The 15,205-nt window shown below is 44.0% G+C and overlaps 1 protein-coding gene, 1 long non-coding RNA gene and 1 other non-coding gene across 4 annotated transcripts; 2 read left to right on the plus strand and 1 right to left on the minus strand.

The window, feature by feature from the left end:
• The first annotated feature begins 413 nt into the window (after nt 1-413).
• Nucleotides 414-5,210, plus strand: LOC117837095 (uncharacterized). The gene is made up of 3 exons (XR_004636229.2): nt 414-554; nt 639-853; nt 4,779-5,210. It is a non-coding gene; the product is annotated as an uncharacterized lncRNA (long non-coding RNA).
• LOC117837093 (uncharacterized) lies at nt 457-6,615 on the minus strand. The gene is made up of 11 exons (XR_011896960.1): nt 6,119-6,615; nt 3,940-5,062; nt 3,713-3,902; nt 3,560-3,627; nt 3,028-3,158; nt 2,765-2,954; nt 2,239-2,676; nt 2,063-2,161; nt 1,620-1,941; nt 1,476-1,535; nt 457-729 (listed from the first exon to the last, which is right to left on the minus strand). It is a non-coding gene; the product is annotated as an uncharacterized protein (transcript).
• A 1,053-nt stretch (nt 6,616-7,668) lies between these two features.
• On the plus strand, nt 7,669-13,215 carry LOC117837092 (uncharacterized). 2 transcript variants are annotated; one of them, XM_034716675.2, is made up of 9 exons: nt 7,669-8,222; nt 8,890-9,810; nt 10,258-10,400; nt 10,484-10,673; nt 10,753-11,187; nt 11,261-11,371; nt 11,496-11,787; nt 11,884-11,946; nt 12,890-13,215. In XM_034716675.2, the coding sequence occupies exons 1-8, from the start codon at nt 7,779-7,781 to the stop codon at nt 11,907-11,909; spliced, it is 2,562 nt and encodes an 853-aa protein (XP_034572566.1). In that variant the 5' UTR covers nt 7,669-7,778; the 3' UTR covers nt 11,910-11,946; nt 12,890-13,215. The 2 variants fall into 2 exon arrangements, with proteins under 2 accessions (XP_034572566.1, XP_034572565.1); XM_034716674.2 differs by having other exon boundaries at nt 7,671-8,222; nt 11,496-11,801.
• The last annotated feature ends 1,990 nt before the right edge of the window (nt 13,216-15,205 follow it).

The following is a 15,205-nucleotide window of genomic DNA, read 5'->3' on the forward strand; positions in this document are numbered from 1 at the left end:
ACCCGGGCCGTGGCCCTAGTCGTGGCCCAGTTAACCTCCAGTACCCCACTCCTTAGGTTTGGCCCAGAAACAAGAGGCCAGTCCACAGGGCACAGGTCTTTCCACTAGTCGTCCTCCCTGTCGCTTCGCCTCGCCTCTGTCTCGCGACAGCTCCACGCACCGACTAGTGCCGGCCCCACCGCCTGGTGTGCCTGCCGCCGGCTGTTGGAGCCTGCGCGAATAGGCCGGCGGCGCCAAGCAGCTGCCGCTGTTATCGCTCAGTCTCTCTCTGTGTCTCTCAGCTACTCGACCTTTCGGTGGCTCAGCCCCTCGACTCTCGGCTCTCTGCCGCTGATCTGGCCGTCGGCGCTAGCTTGGCTTGCCTGTCGACTACGGGCTCCTTGCTTCCACGGCTGCTAGCGGCGATGAGATTTAGGTGTATTGGGATTTTGGTTTTAGTGGTAGCAAGCGGTCATGGATGTGATCCATTCTGACTCGTTTTTGTCTGTTCTCATTTGCAAGCATCTCTGACATCGGAGATGAACAAATTCAGACAAGGACTACTACGCTCCCTGGTATATGTCATTGGTAATTTGTTATTTTATTTGTTATCCTTCATTTCGGCCTTATTGTGTGCTTATTTTCATTTTTTCGACTAGACCTGCAGATGAATGGTGGTTTGTCATGGCTGCAGTGCTTCACATTTGTAGAAGTTTTCAGTTCATGTCTTGAGCCAGACTTGTAGTGCATCTGGATGAGAGAAATTGGAGTTTATTTTAGCACATGCACTCCAAAAAAATGAAACAGACTTGAGCATCAAATAAAGGATGAATGATATTGTCTATGTCCATTGCAATCAAAGGCTTCAGCAAAGGTGCATTTCTTTTTGTTCCTGTCTTTGTTTCTTCTTTCTTTACTTCATACTGCTACTTCTGTGTTACATATGTGGTAGAAATCTTGCACATTTTACATACAAGACCATGAGAAAAGCTTGTATGTGGTAGTTTTGACGCTGAATTTTGGCCTAGTCTTGACCAAAAGCTGGGTCCGCCACTGCATGTGTGTTAAACACTTCATCATCTTTCGACATTACAAGTTTTTCTTAGGAAAGCAAATTATAAAGTATCATGTTTCAGGGCAGGATTTTAACATTATCGTAGGGCCCGTCGGACCCAGATGCAACAGAACTAGAATTAAATTATTCTGTTTCCTGTTGAAACTTAAAACTCAGAATAAGTATACCTTCATTTATCACTGTTTCTACAGTGTAGATCATACAATGTTATTTGTAACTACTTAGCCAACAGACTTAGCAATTGCAGCCTAGTGATCAACCTATGAGATCCGGATAGCATAATCTAACACCGTATTTTCTTTTATACGGATGAAATGCTAACCCCAGCAAGGTTTTAGAGGTAGGTTTCACAATAACTTCTCCCTAGCAATTACTAGGGCCTACAGATGTATGCAGGGCAGGATGCAAACTCTGTTATTACCTGCCGTGCCAGTTTGCAACATTTGCTTCTTCCAACAGCCAATGAGGGCTCCTTCACACCCTGCAAATGAATGTCATTGACGAATCAAGCAACCCCAGCTTTCCTGTCTATAATGAGCTAAATGGACAGCTGTAATGTGCTAACATTAGGGACGATGTGTGATGAGGACATGCTGGGCATCTTTTGCTCCAAGGACAAAAATTTCTTCTCCCAAGCTTCATTTAACCCTTGCAGGGCTTGATTAATCATCTCTTGCACCTGTTCTTTTGTGAACATTGGCTGTTGTCCCTGTTTGCTCGATCAAACAAACTGGGGAGGATTTAGATGATGACTCGTGCTGGGACTTCTTGCTGACACCGATGGCACCACAGTAGCTCCCACGCTTCCCACTTCCCACCTGTCTCTGCACAGAATGGGAGCCTAGTTGAGTGCACTGTGCCTCCTTATTAGGTTGATCTCTGGTATCCTAAAAAACAGAAGGCATGTCAAAACAGTTCATCTAGTTGGCACATATAATCAATACCACCACTTAACTACTGCCGTCTTAAGGATTGTAATTAAAACAGTACATTAAAAAAGGTAGGTACCTTAGTTTGACATGCCCTGTGGTCATCAGACTCCCTCAATACCATGGTGGGTGAATGTGAATCAATGTCAATCGCCAGCTTTCCACCATTATCCAAGCCCTATTTAACCATGCGAGGATCATCAAATTATGATGAAATAAATGTCAACAAGCAGGATTTGCATTCTTAGTTCTTACCATGACCTGCTCATGCAGTGTTATCTTCTGTGAACCTGCAGCATTACATGTGTGTTTTCCTGAATACCTATTCTTCCTTTGTTGGTAAGACTGCATGACTTCATCTTTGGCCCAATGGTCACACAACATTTCCCATCATTTTGGTTTCATCCATAGAGGGACGAATGGTTTCCATTTCAGCGGATCTTCATGCTCGAGAACCACCATTGACTCATCTCGTTGCTCTTTGTCTGAATCTTCTCTAACATCATCCTCTTCTAGCTCAATTTCTCCACGGGCCCTAGGAGCTGGTGAAGATTTCTTGTCCTTTTTTGCTGCTAACACCTGTCTAATCCTTTGCCTCTCGTGGCAAAAGAGATTAACTAACTGTCTGACTGCCTTTCGGTTAAATATCTTTTGACACTCCTCTTCATGGCCAGGGGACCACTTGTAGCATTTCTGCAGTATTCAGATAACATGCACTCACCATTTGCAAATCTTGCAGTGAACAAAATATAGTACAAAACATGTCCTGATAGTTACTCACAAGGAATTCATCCAATATAGTAGCCCTTGTATCTGGTGGGCATTGGTGCCAGTGGTAAACCACACGTTCACAGGATTGGCCATTTCCACTGGTATCATCTGATACATAGATCCCAGGATAGTTCTGCTTGATGAGAAGGGAGAGGGTAGTTGCAACTTTAGGACATGGCGGGTGCACATTCCAGCTGCTGGTTCATGTCAGTTTGTCATAAAATGAGTCAACGAAGCTCTGAATGTAGACGTTCTTCAAATACCAATAAACATATACCACTGGGTGTTAACACAGGCCTATCAGCTTCTTTGTGTGGTTCCATTAATTTTTCAGGGGCACGCCCCCGGCGCTTTTTCGAAGAGTTACTAATAGGTCCCGGCAGCACATCACCACATGGTGCATCCTGAAACAGCTTTATATCAGTATCAGAAATCTCATTGCTCCTACAGTAATAAAATCATGCAGATGCATATGATATAGTACAACCCATGCAAAAGGTACATGGCAGATGTTTGTGGCTTAGGAAAATATAGAAATATGCTAGAAATTCTAAACATAAAAGACAATGCAGGTAAAATTGAAGTTCCATGAAATTGATTCTCAAAAGTGGAGTTTTGTAATATGGAGTGACAATGAAAGAGTAGTTTTGTGAAATTATCCTTAAAAAGTGTAGTTGTGTGATAGTTTTTACAATCTTATTGTAGCTCTGTGAAATTTACTCTATTATATTTCTAGTCGTAGAACTAAAACCTAACACAAACATTTTTCAAACCAAGACGCAAGTTATGGATGGGAGGAAGGTACCTGTGAGTAGAGGGGGGATGGTGGTTGTTGTTGAAGCAATGTTGGAGTGCTGCAGTTAAGTGGTAGATCTGCAAGGTTAAGAAGCAAATGTTAATGATAGAGAGGTTTCAATAGATACAGCTGCGTGGCTTTGAAAGTGCAGGAGACTTTCACGTGAAGAAGGCGGTGTCGCTGTCGGCAATGCAGTGGCAGCCGGTGATGGCAGCAAAGCAACGAGGCGGCTGCATGAAGCAGACAAGTTCTGGTGGCAGGTTTCAGAGAAGGACCACTCTTCAGGGTGCATCCCACCATTTGAAGAAGAGCCATTGAAACCATTCCTTTTTTGCCTTCCATGCTCTGAAAGGTTTCATTGTGAGGCTTGAGTTGTATCTGTCCCAAATGGTTCTTGTCGCTGCAAGTTTCCTGTGCCAGTTGCCATGCATATCCTGATTTTGCATCTCTGCTGGAGAACACACTTCTGCATAACCTCTATCAAGTTGGCCAACCCCACTAAAACTCTCCTGAAGTATCTCACAGTCATGCCATGAATTTGAGCTTGCAACTGGAAGTGCCCACCTAGTCTCTGGAGAGTACATCTGGGTATGCGGGAACTGATCATCTTGTTGTGTACCATGATTCAAAGCAGGTGGTGTAGTTGCATCAACACCATCCTGCTCATTAGAGCCACCATGAGGAAATCGGTCCTGAGCAGGAGAACTAGGGTCAGAATCTGCCAAAGTTTTTTCAATCTCTGGAGCTTCAGATAGGTTTTGATTAGGGGAAGTATCTATTTTCTCAATAGGATCAACGTCAACTAGGTTGTGTGATTCCTTTACCAACCGCTTACTGCGCCTGAGATGAGGCAATGCATTTGAAGAATTCGTTAAAATCTTGATTTTCCTTTTTGTATTTCCTCTACTATCTTTGACACTCTTTTTACCGTTTCCTGCTTCACTGGCAAAATCCACTTGCACCTTGTCTGCATGAACCATATTATTGGGAATTTCACCTGCCGGCTGCTGATCATCCACAGCTTGATTCAGAGACTTTGTCCGCTCCTGTTCGATTATACTAGGTACAAACACATTTCCATCTTTCTGCTTGCTGTGTACTGCAACTGTGCCATTGGTAAACCTATCGTCCACCTTGTCTGTATGAACTGAAGACTTTGAATGAACTCTTTGTGCCTCTGATGCATACACAGCTTGATTATGATGCTCTATATGCACCTTCCTTGCAGGATAAGAATCAGGGCCAGCTACAAATCTAGATTTCTTCTTGCTGGGTCTGGAAATAGTCTCATCAAGTGGCTCAACATGTGACTCCTCTCTATGTGATGAAGGGTTAGCAGGCTCATTTTGTAGCCTTCCCACTACAGGAATTTCTGTTCCAGTGTCAGCTCTGGATGAAGTAAATGGCTCCTCTAATGGAATGTCTTGGACGCTGTCCATGTGTCTGCTCCGAGTGAATGGGCTTTTGAACGTGGCCTACATGAGTTGATTGACTTGAACGCCCAGGATGCACCTGCTCCATAGAAGAGACAAAACTCTTACCGGTCTTGACCAGCTTACTCAAGAACTTTATGTAGGTTCAGAAAATTTATAAATATTGATGGTCATGGATGCATCACAAAAATTTTGGGAAGTAATGAAAAGTGGCACTCATATAATTATATTGTGACCAGAGGTATCATATGCTTTTCAAAAGGAAAATGGGAATGATTATTAAAAGTATCCAAATACCATATTCCAGAAAAACAATGGTATAGTAAAATCAAATTTTGTGTGACCTTGTTTAAACATTGATCAATTAAACTTATTAGAGCTCTGTACTTCCTCCACTTCTAACACTATCTCAAACATTCTCCTTGTTTATCAAGCAATAATTAATATTAGTATATAACATAAGATGTCTTCTATCACCAGTCACCAGCGCTATACCCACCGTCAAAGAACTTGATTGTTCATTTACCAATAAAATACTGATCCCTCATTTCCATTATGGAAACTGGAGTCAAATGCTGGTTGATTGGACTAATCACAACCAAACCAGTGTAAAACTCTTACTGCGAATGACTTTTGTTTCAGTACAAACAAGATATGTGATAATTGTATGATTCTGTTGGTGGTGTTTCACAGTTTAACCTCACGAATCACAATGCTGTTATTAGAAGAAGAGAAGAATGCCGGCGTCGAAAACTAATGCAAAAACCCACACTAGCTACTCGCTAAACCAGATGTATTCGTAGTAAATTCATGCATCACATTATACATTCGCCAAAATTATTTACCTCGCTGCCTAAAATTACAGGACAAAGAGTTAGAGATGATATTGCAAGGGCACAATGCAAGCATCGTATCTTATAACAATGCTAATGTCACCAGTGCTATTAGTAGAATCTTCCAGCTAGTTTAACCAAACGAAATAGTGCTCCCAGAAAATGGAACACATCTCCATCTAAGTCACTGGCATTGGTTAGTTATTCATGTCAGGGCTGTCTTTGAGGCGTTTAGTGCATAATAGTGCACTGCAGCAGAAACCCTGGGAGAAGGAGGAGTGAAGGACAACAAATAGCCGTACCTCAGAGGGCTGTAGCGGTCTGCTGGGAGTGATTGGGATGGCTGCGGGCGGCGAGACGACCGAAACGGCAGCAGCCGTGGAGGCCGCAAGCTCGGAGCCGCAGAGCGGGCAGGCGAACCGCCCCTGACCGTGCGGGTGCGGCACGCTTAGAACGGCGTCGCATCCCCAGCACGCGATGCGGGACGGCGCGGCGGGCAGCCGCCCGGGTATCGGGAGCGCACGGCGGGGGCGCCGCGGCATGAGCTCCGGCGGGAGCGCCTGTTGGGTCCCGCAGTCGGGGCAGGCGAATTCAGTAAGGCCCGGCTCCACCTCCAGCGTCTCCCCGCAGCCCGCGCACCGCACCTCAACGATCCCCGGCGGCGGCGCCATGGGAGTGGCAGTGGGGAAGCGATGAGGTAGATTTTGGTGGGCTTTTTCCCCCGTTCGCGTTGGCTTTTTCCCAGTTTGGCGCTCGGGAAAAGAGGTTAAGGACGGAGAGTGTCGTCTTCTCTGCTACGCCGGATGATTATCCCGACAGCTATTGCCTATTGTAAGCCTCTTGCCACTGAGTATTGTATTTTTACTTGTTCTTTAATGATAAATTAAATATATATTATTTGTAGATGAAAGCATTTCAAAATATAAATAGATATAATCTTATAGGTTAAACATAGTTCACTAAAACCAATGTGCACTAAACAACCATTTAGATCATTTTTTCTTATAAGTAGTCTGTTTGATAATGGCTAGAATTATATTTTTATATGACGGGAGTATACCATTTAACACTCTATCCTGGATCAGCTATACCCCTGACTGGTTTAGGGAGTTAGCTGCAGGGATTGTAATCATGGTTTAATTGAAGCTCTCGTATCCCAAAAGAAACGTATACAAGACAAGGTGCAAAGATCAACAATGCCACGCAAACATAAAATAAATCATGCCATTTTCCTCACTTTTTAATTCAATTTATTCCTATGATTTTACTCTGTGCTAATATTTACCTCAGAGGACACTTTCTGAGTTTAGTTCTTCAACATAACAAAATACGACGAGCAAAAACAAGATTAGAAACAAACTTTGGCGTAAGTTTTTCCCTCCGTCAGAGCAACTCTAAGAGGCTGCTAATCTTACCCCCAATATCTTTTTTAGGAAAAAAGAGAGAAAAAATGAACTTCAACAATCCACCTAAACCTTTCCTAATTTTTTAGCGACGCTAAAAAACAGCCTACCACCGCGCATATTTTAGCGTTGACGTTCCTCCCCCAATCATAATTCTCGCACGCCCGCGCGTCCCTTCCGATGGGCCCAATACGATGACGTGGCCTGTGTTTGAAATATTGGGGCCTATTTATTAGCGATCTGCTGTGGACTGATATGTTTTTGGGAGAAATTTTTTTAGGAGAACCCCCAATACATAGTTTTAGGAAGAATTTTTTTAACGTACTCTTGGAGTTGCTTTCAGGCAGCGAGATTTTGCATCGCCTGGCTGAAAACTGAAAACCGCGCGGAGCCTTTTTCCCTGACGGCCGCAGCGACCGGTTTCTAGGGACAGGCTCTGTAGGCGTCTCTCCTCCGTCCTAAACTCGTATATCGCCGCGCACTGATCTCACTCAAAATTGCTCCGTTCCCCAAGTGCCCGAGAGTGAAAAGGGGAACCCTAGCCATTGCTCCCGCCGTCATGGAGCCGGCGGCGGCGCCGCCGGAGTTCGTCGAGGTGCGGTGCGCGGGGTGCGGCGAGACTCTGGAGGTGGAGCCGGCGCTCACCGAGTTCGCCTGCCCCGACTGCGGGACCCAGCAGGCGCTCCCGCCGGAGCTCATGCCGCAGCCCCCGCCGCGCCCGCGCCGGGCGCTGCCCATCCCCGGCCGCGGGCCCGCCGCCGCCGCACCTGTGCCCGTGCTGGCACCGGCTCCCGCGCGTATGCCGTGCGGCGCCTGCGCCGCGCTGCTGAGCGTGCCGGCGGGCCTGGCGCGCTTCGCGTGCCCTCTTTGCGGCGTCGAGCTAACTGTCGACGGCGGGCGTCTCCGGGTATACTTCGCCTTCCCGCCCCGCGTCAGTGTCTCCGTCCTGGCGGCGCCCCCAGCCGGCATCACTTTGAGGCCATCCCCACACCGGTGTCCCGAGGTGCGTATCTAGTGTTTTAGGACTGTTACCCACACTTGCTTAAAGTTCATTTTCACTATATGGATTAATTCACGCTCTGTATAAACCAGTTTAACTTGCTGCCTTGTCCCAATGAAACGTCACATTAACTCAACAATATTCCTGTTACCCTGTCGCTAGAATCCTGAAGTTCATTTGTCTTCTATATATAGTTTTCATCGTTCAATTGAGCAAGAATAGGTCCACCTGCGTTTTGGGTTTGTAAGCTGTAGAATTTCTGGTTTACTAGCAACACGATGGTTGTATTTTAGTTTGTATATGCTTTTTGGACCACTCAAAGGTTCTGTATTGTACTTTAGAAAACTATTTATGAGTCTGACTCTGCTTTGTTGCGTGCTAGTCACAATTTTGCTGATGAATGATATGTGTTACAAATTTTGACTAGAGATTTGGTGAAGGTTTGATAGAGAGGAGGAAAGTAGGTAAATTTTCCAGGACACAGAAGACAAAATTGATAGATAGATTACACCATTCAAATGTCCTGATTTGCCAATATCAGTGACATCCATACAGTTATATTTCTGCAGAATATCTTATATCAGGATTCTCCTTTTCTTTACTCTTCTATGCATAAATGTCCTGATTTTTTATTTTCTTACTTCCTTTTGTATTCTTTTGTTTGGAGCAGGGTCAAGTAGAAAGGCATAATCACCCGACTTGTTCAATTCACAGAGAGGAGACATTCAGCTCTTCCAAAACAGGAGCAATCCACACCATGTTAGCACAAAAAGAGCCTAGTATCCATTCAGCTCGTAGGGAGGAGTCACGTATCAAGCCACTCAATAAGACCATTGCCAAGTCTAGTGCAAGGAAAACTAAATTTCCAGCTTGTTCTGAATCTACAGGTGTGGAAAAAGTACGACAAGAACCTCCCATACATGCAAGCTCTGCCTCTTCGTCACAAGTTTGTCCTTCGAATTTTTCAGTTCGTGCACATGGACAGCAACCTGTAGAGGACATTGCAAGTCATGGACAGGAGATAAATGAATATCGAGCTGGATCAAGTACCATCCAGCATGAAATGATAGAGACCCCAAATCAAGTCAATTGTGTTGAACAGGCACAAGGTGAGTATCACAACAATGCAACTGGATGGAATCTGAAGAGGAAAAGGAGCAGCAATAGTGCAAATGTTCAGAAGGGGAAGGGCTTGAGTAGTTATCCAAATGGAGGGTTCCATCTTAGGCGTAGCTCACGTTTGTCAAAGCAGCCAGAAAATCCTATCAACAATGAGCCTGTCCAGCAGCCAGCTGCTTTAAATCAATGTAATTCAGATACTCTGAACATTGATAAGATCATTTCCAATCTGTGTGCCAGTCCATTGCCTCAGCACCAAATGCCTCAATCAAGCTCAAGCCAGTCAGGCCAAGTTGATGCAGCCACTGGACCACCACAATCAAATCATGGTGCATCTCGAGATGGGAAATTCCCACTCTGCTACAGTCAATTGTACCCTCCGGAGGTCCCGGGTGAACACTCGCTTGATAGAATTGGTGACGAGCAGCCACATTCACCAGAGGCCCAATTTCATGTTATGCATGTGCAACAGGTATGAGAACCTTCAGGTTGTACCACTGACTCAGAGGTGCAATGCTCTCTGTGTTCCTGCCATGACTGTCTATTGAAGGCCATGGCAAGGATACACCTCTCTCCAAAACTGGTCCTCAGGCTTGCACTGTCAGATGACCATTTCTGCTAGGCTGCGAGCAATCACCGTGGCACCTCACTGTCAGTTTGCCACTGCTAAATACCACCCTAATGCCAACCGCATCTTTGCCTTCTGCAGTGACAAGTTAGTCTGTATCATTTAATTTGTCTAGTACTCGCATCAACCTTCCACTATACACTGTGATACATATTTATATAAAAGTAAATTACCCCGTAATATTCTGTGAATTTTCTAACTGAAGGGGTGTGCTTTGAATTTCTGCATGTACAAATGTTGAATTTATCTGCATCGTTTGAATGCTTATTTCATTGAGAATCACTCGTTCAGGAGGATGCACAGAGGGGCCACTCCCTGTTAGGATCTGCTGTGAAATCGTCAGGGAAGCGTAGAGGACGTGGACCTCAACCTACAAGACTAATCCAACCACGAAGGGAAGTTGACAGGCCTGTCTTGACACCTAATATTATTGAGTATGTGTATAGATAAATTGACAAGTTATTTCTTAAGATATTCTTTATGTTCATGGGTCATGATGAGTTGACTTACTTGGCAGCAAATGGGATGTCAACCCACCTTGCCCTAAGGTGGCCTCTACCATCACTATTCTTTTGAAGCAGAAGTACCCTGGGTCTACCTATCTGCCAGCTGGTCAGCGAAGAGAAGTTCCACCCAATGGAGAAGTGGTTCTCCACTGGCAACAGTATCCTCCAGAAACAAGGGATGCTATTTTGAATGAATTTCTTGTAAGTAGCCAAATACATTTGTTTTATGGAGTACGATTGAAGATATTTAACCATTGACCTTATATTCCAATTGTGCTAGCAACGCTACAAGTGGGCCCCTGGCCGAGAAGCAGAGTGTCTGAAGCTATTTGAGCGCAGAGCAGCAAGACAATTTGCCGGTATCCTAAGTGAAGAGAAGCGAAAGGTTAGAGTTAAGTTTGCTGCAGTAGACAAATCCACTGAAGCTACAGGCACACACAGGTCCAACGGACATGCAGAGTCAGAAGATGAAGATCAAGAAGAAGAGCCAGAGGACCAGCAGGCATTGGAGAGACATGACGACGAGGACCCATTACTGTGGAAACCTTCCCCCCCTGCATGGATGTACCCAAGTTGGTGGGAGAGGCTATGCGAACACTGGGCCAAAGAAGAAGTCTTAAAGATGTCTTCCCAGAACAGGAAGAACCGGTACATTGGGGGTCGTGCTCATCACACATCGGGTTCACGGAGCATTGCGATGCATAGGCAGATTATGGTAAGACATAAAGACAAATCTCCTTAGTTAACTCATTTGAACACCAATTCCTGATTCTGTTTGAATTTAATAGGTTATAGAAAATGGTGGGATGCCAGTGTCAGAACTAGAGGTGTTCAACAAGACCCATAGGCGTAATGCTGGCACAGGGGAATTTGTCAGTGAGAGAGCAAAGCGAACTGTGGTAAGTGCTTGCTGTGCAGGTTATTTCCATCATTTAGAAATTAGTCGTGGTGCAGCATGCAAAGCATTTGGAGAGTTTATCAAAAGGTCGCTAAACTGTGTTTTGCATCCACTTCATTTTTCAGGAGGGCTTCAAGAAACGTATGGAGGAGGCTGGTGATAAGATACACCCCCACCTTGCATGGGTGCAGGAAGTAGGGGGTCGGAACCGTGGAAGGTACTATGGGCTCACTGGTATCATTGACAAGAACAAGGTTGATGAGTTAGCAAAGTCCACACCAAATTGTTTTGGTATAAAAGGGCACCGGCAGAAGTTCACGCAGGAGCAGGTGCAGCAGATGATTAATCAGGCCCTGCAGGGGTTAAATGAAACCTGGGAGAAGAAGTTTAAGTCCTTGGAGCAAAGTGTGTGTGGAGGTATTGATCCTGAGGTACATGAAGGATAACTGAGTATCGCATTTCTCATCTAAATTAGAACTGGTTTAGAGGCTCATCTGATGTATCTTTCTGTAGCATGCCCCTGGATCTTCTGCAGCTAGAGAGGGAGGCCAGGAGGATCAGTCAGGACGTCATCAGGTAAGCGATCAAGTCATGAAACTTATAGCCTTTTAGAACAAGGAATACATAAAAAAAAATTTGGTACCAAGATTTGTGCAGTGATGATCTACGAATCGCAGTGTAAGTGTTCTTGGTAGAAAAATAAGATCAGCTACAGAAATTAGAGTTGCAACGTGTTATAGCTGCAGATCTGGTCATGGAAGAGAATGGTCACTGTTCTGTCAACAAGTAAAAAATGGGATTCCTTAAATCTAATAAATAGCTCGACCTGCATGCGTACCTAGTCAGAGTAACAGGACTTTTCCCTTCAGTCTGTTTAGGCCATGTTTAGGGCTTTAACAGTGTCACATCGAATGTTCGGATGCTAATTAGGAGAACTAAATATGAGCTAATTATAAAACTAATTGCAGAACCCTATGCTAATTCACGAGACGAATCTATTAAGCCTAATTAATCCATCATTAGCAAATGGTTACTGTAGCACCACATTGTCAAATCATGTACTAATTAGACTTAATAGATTCGTCTCGCGAATTACACTCCATCTGTGCAATTAGTTTTGTAATTAACCTATATTTAATACTCCTAATTAGCATTCAAACATCCGATGTGACGGGTGTTAAACTTTTAACACTGGTGAGCCAAACAGGCCCTTAGTTACCCCCAACTCCCAACTTTGACAGAAGATTCCCCATCACATCAAACTTGCGGTACATGCATGGAGTACTAAATGTAGACGAAATTAAAAACTAATTGCACAGTTTTGTTGTACTTTGCGAGACGAATCTTTTGAGCCTAATTAGTCAATATTTGGACAATAATTCACAAATACAAGCGAAACGCTACAGCGTGCTACAGTACTGGTACAGTAATTTTGCATCTCCTATTTTAGCCAACTAAACAAAACCTTAATTGGCGCGGACTGCGGATATGAAGTGATCTATTTTCCCCCGCTTTGCAGGATGCGTCAGATGCGCAGTCCGAGGAAAGCCGCGAGGACGACGATGAGGAAGTGGTGTCTACAAGCGTCTGAGTCGCATCACAGTGATTTTGTAGTTTGTGACAGATGCTTGTGTGCCCATTGTACTCCAGAGAAATGCTTAAATGCACGGTTTTTCTCCCTGGTGTTGTGTTGGCCTGTTAGGCTCGGCGACTGCTTCGACGCTTTGCCGTTTTTTTTTCCTTCACTCACTTGTTGGTAATTGGGATCCCGGGGTATATATGATACACGCATCTGTTAGGCGAATTGTTAAAAGTTTGGTGTAGCTCAAATTTGACATTGCTCCATTCTCTTGGACTTCCTTGGCAAGCCTAACATGCAGGCCATGGCAAACAGATTGCACAAAACGTGACCTATCCTAGTCTTCCACCACGGCCAGTCTAAAAGACCATGACAGATGGGGATCATAGCACTAGAGGTTTCAGGATGGATTATCTAATTTATGTACAGATCAGACTAAACAGTTTGTCAACCAACTTCTTGTCTAGCTTTTTAAATGTTTCAATTAATATTTTTGCCTTCCGTTTAGTTTTTTTCAAGCTTCTAGGCCATGTCATCTCGCTGCTACACTGCTTGTTCGTACTTTTCATTTGCCTGATTCCTGTAGTTCTTGAAAATTTCTTTCAACTGCTCTAAATCAGTCTGCAATACATCAAATAATAACTCAGGTTAAGTTCCAAGACTAGCAGCACATGAACTCATTAATTTGGATAGGTGGACAGGGAGACTTGGATGGACAAGATAGATCATACCAACAGCCAAATTGCATATGTAATTTTCAAACTCATGATGAGTGAAGGAATTCTAGTACAATGCCAAAGGACGAATTGCATATAAGTTGTTTGAGATAATAGATAATTATGTTAAGTTTCAACTCTCTTAATCCCTAACGTGTGGATTTTCCAAATCCACAATCAGTAAAATTATTCTACTACAGTGAGAAAGGACAAGCCACATATAGGTTGTTTCAGACAGGCATGTGAGGTTTCAAGTGCCTCCACCACTAACATGGTTATATGGAATTAGGGATCATATATTATCACAAAACCTAAATACTTCCTAGAACAAATATTTATTAGCCAAGATCAGCACACAAGAACCCCAAACATCATCGACTTTGAGCGCCTGGGGTTGGATAGAGCTGCCCAATATCAAGGTTGCTTTGCAGACAAACACCACCGACTCTGTGTAACACCCATTGTTCCCGCAAATACAAAGATATAGATACATGAACCAACAGTAGTTCTCATCACATTCCAGTTTTGATATCCCACATACAAGTCATCATTCATTAGTACCAAGCTCATACATGAAGAAAGAAATGGACCTGGCAATACAATAACTCAAGAGGGCATCAACAAAAGTAGGATACACACTAGACAACGCATGCCAAAATACTTTAATCATTTAATTATAATTAGTTCAACAGGCACATAACACCATATGAATAAGAGAGTTTATTTTAGTTAATTTGCCCCCAGACCCACTGTCTAAGAGAGTTTATTTTAGCCTATTGCTAGTAACCGTATAGTTGAAATCATGCTATTATCCAATTTCTTCTCACTTACAGACTAACAGTTAAGGCCTAGTCATGATTGGTGCATACATAGATAATAAAAACATATAAAAAAGTAAGAACCATACCATCCTATCGATGCAATGGTCGCATTCTTCATCAATCTCGTCATTCGACTCCTCTATGATAACTACATCGGCAGTGAGGGGCTTCGATGGCGTCCCTACCTTGCTAACCTTCTTGGCCCGGGCAAACTGACCCCTAGCGTCACGCAGGTACGACATCCTTGGCCTGGATGGTGCGGATCTTGGGGAAGGGATTTGGAAGGGATTTGTGAATGGGGGGATTTGTGGATGGGGAGCGGCCGGGACTGGGGAGCGGAGCGGTGCGGATCTTGGTGGAGGATGAGAAGAGGCGGGCGGGACTGAGGAACGGGAGAGATGAAGCGGACGGGACTGAGGAACGGGAGGGGAGGAGGCGGAGGAACTGAGTATGTTTAGGTGAGGAGGCAGAGGAACGGGAGAGAGAAGCATTAAAAGGAATAAATTTCTTCTCACTTATTGAAATCAAGTGATATCTCAATGGTTTGTTTGCTGCTCTGGAACTTGTAGGCCGCAGTTCGATTCAGTGATGCATCACAAATTTTTTTGCATTTATTTTTAGTTTATTCCTAAATTTTTGCCAGTTTTTTATTCCTAATTTTTTGCCAAGTCAAGTTTATATAATTCCAATATATATTTTCTTAAGTTCTAACACAATGT

This window comes from Setaria viridis, chromosome 9 (assembly GCF_005286985.2).
Source record: "Setaria viridis chromosome 9, Setaria_viridis_v4.0, whole genome shotgun sequence".
Taxonomy (NCBI): domain Eukaryota; kingdom Viridiplantae; phylum Streptophyta; class Magnoliopsida; order Poales; family Poaceae; genus Setaria; species Setaria viridis.

What these genes read in the sequence shown, in the direction of transcription:
- LOC117837092 (XM_034716674.2), top strand. Translation starts at nt 7,779, where the DNA reads ATGGAGCCGGCGGCGGCGCCGCCGGAGTTCGTCGAGGTGCGGTGCGCG. An exon ending in CCCCACACCGGTGTCCCGAG is followed by an intron (nt 8,223 to 8,889) that starts GTGCGTATCTAG and finishes TGTTTGGAGCAG; the next exon opens with GGTCAAGTAGAAAGGCATAA. An exon ending in CGATGCATAGGCAGATTATG is followed by an intron (nt 11,188 to 11,260) that starts GTAAGACATAAA and finishes TGAATTTAATAG; the next exon opens with GTTATAGAAAATGGTGGGAT.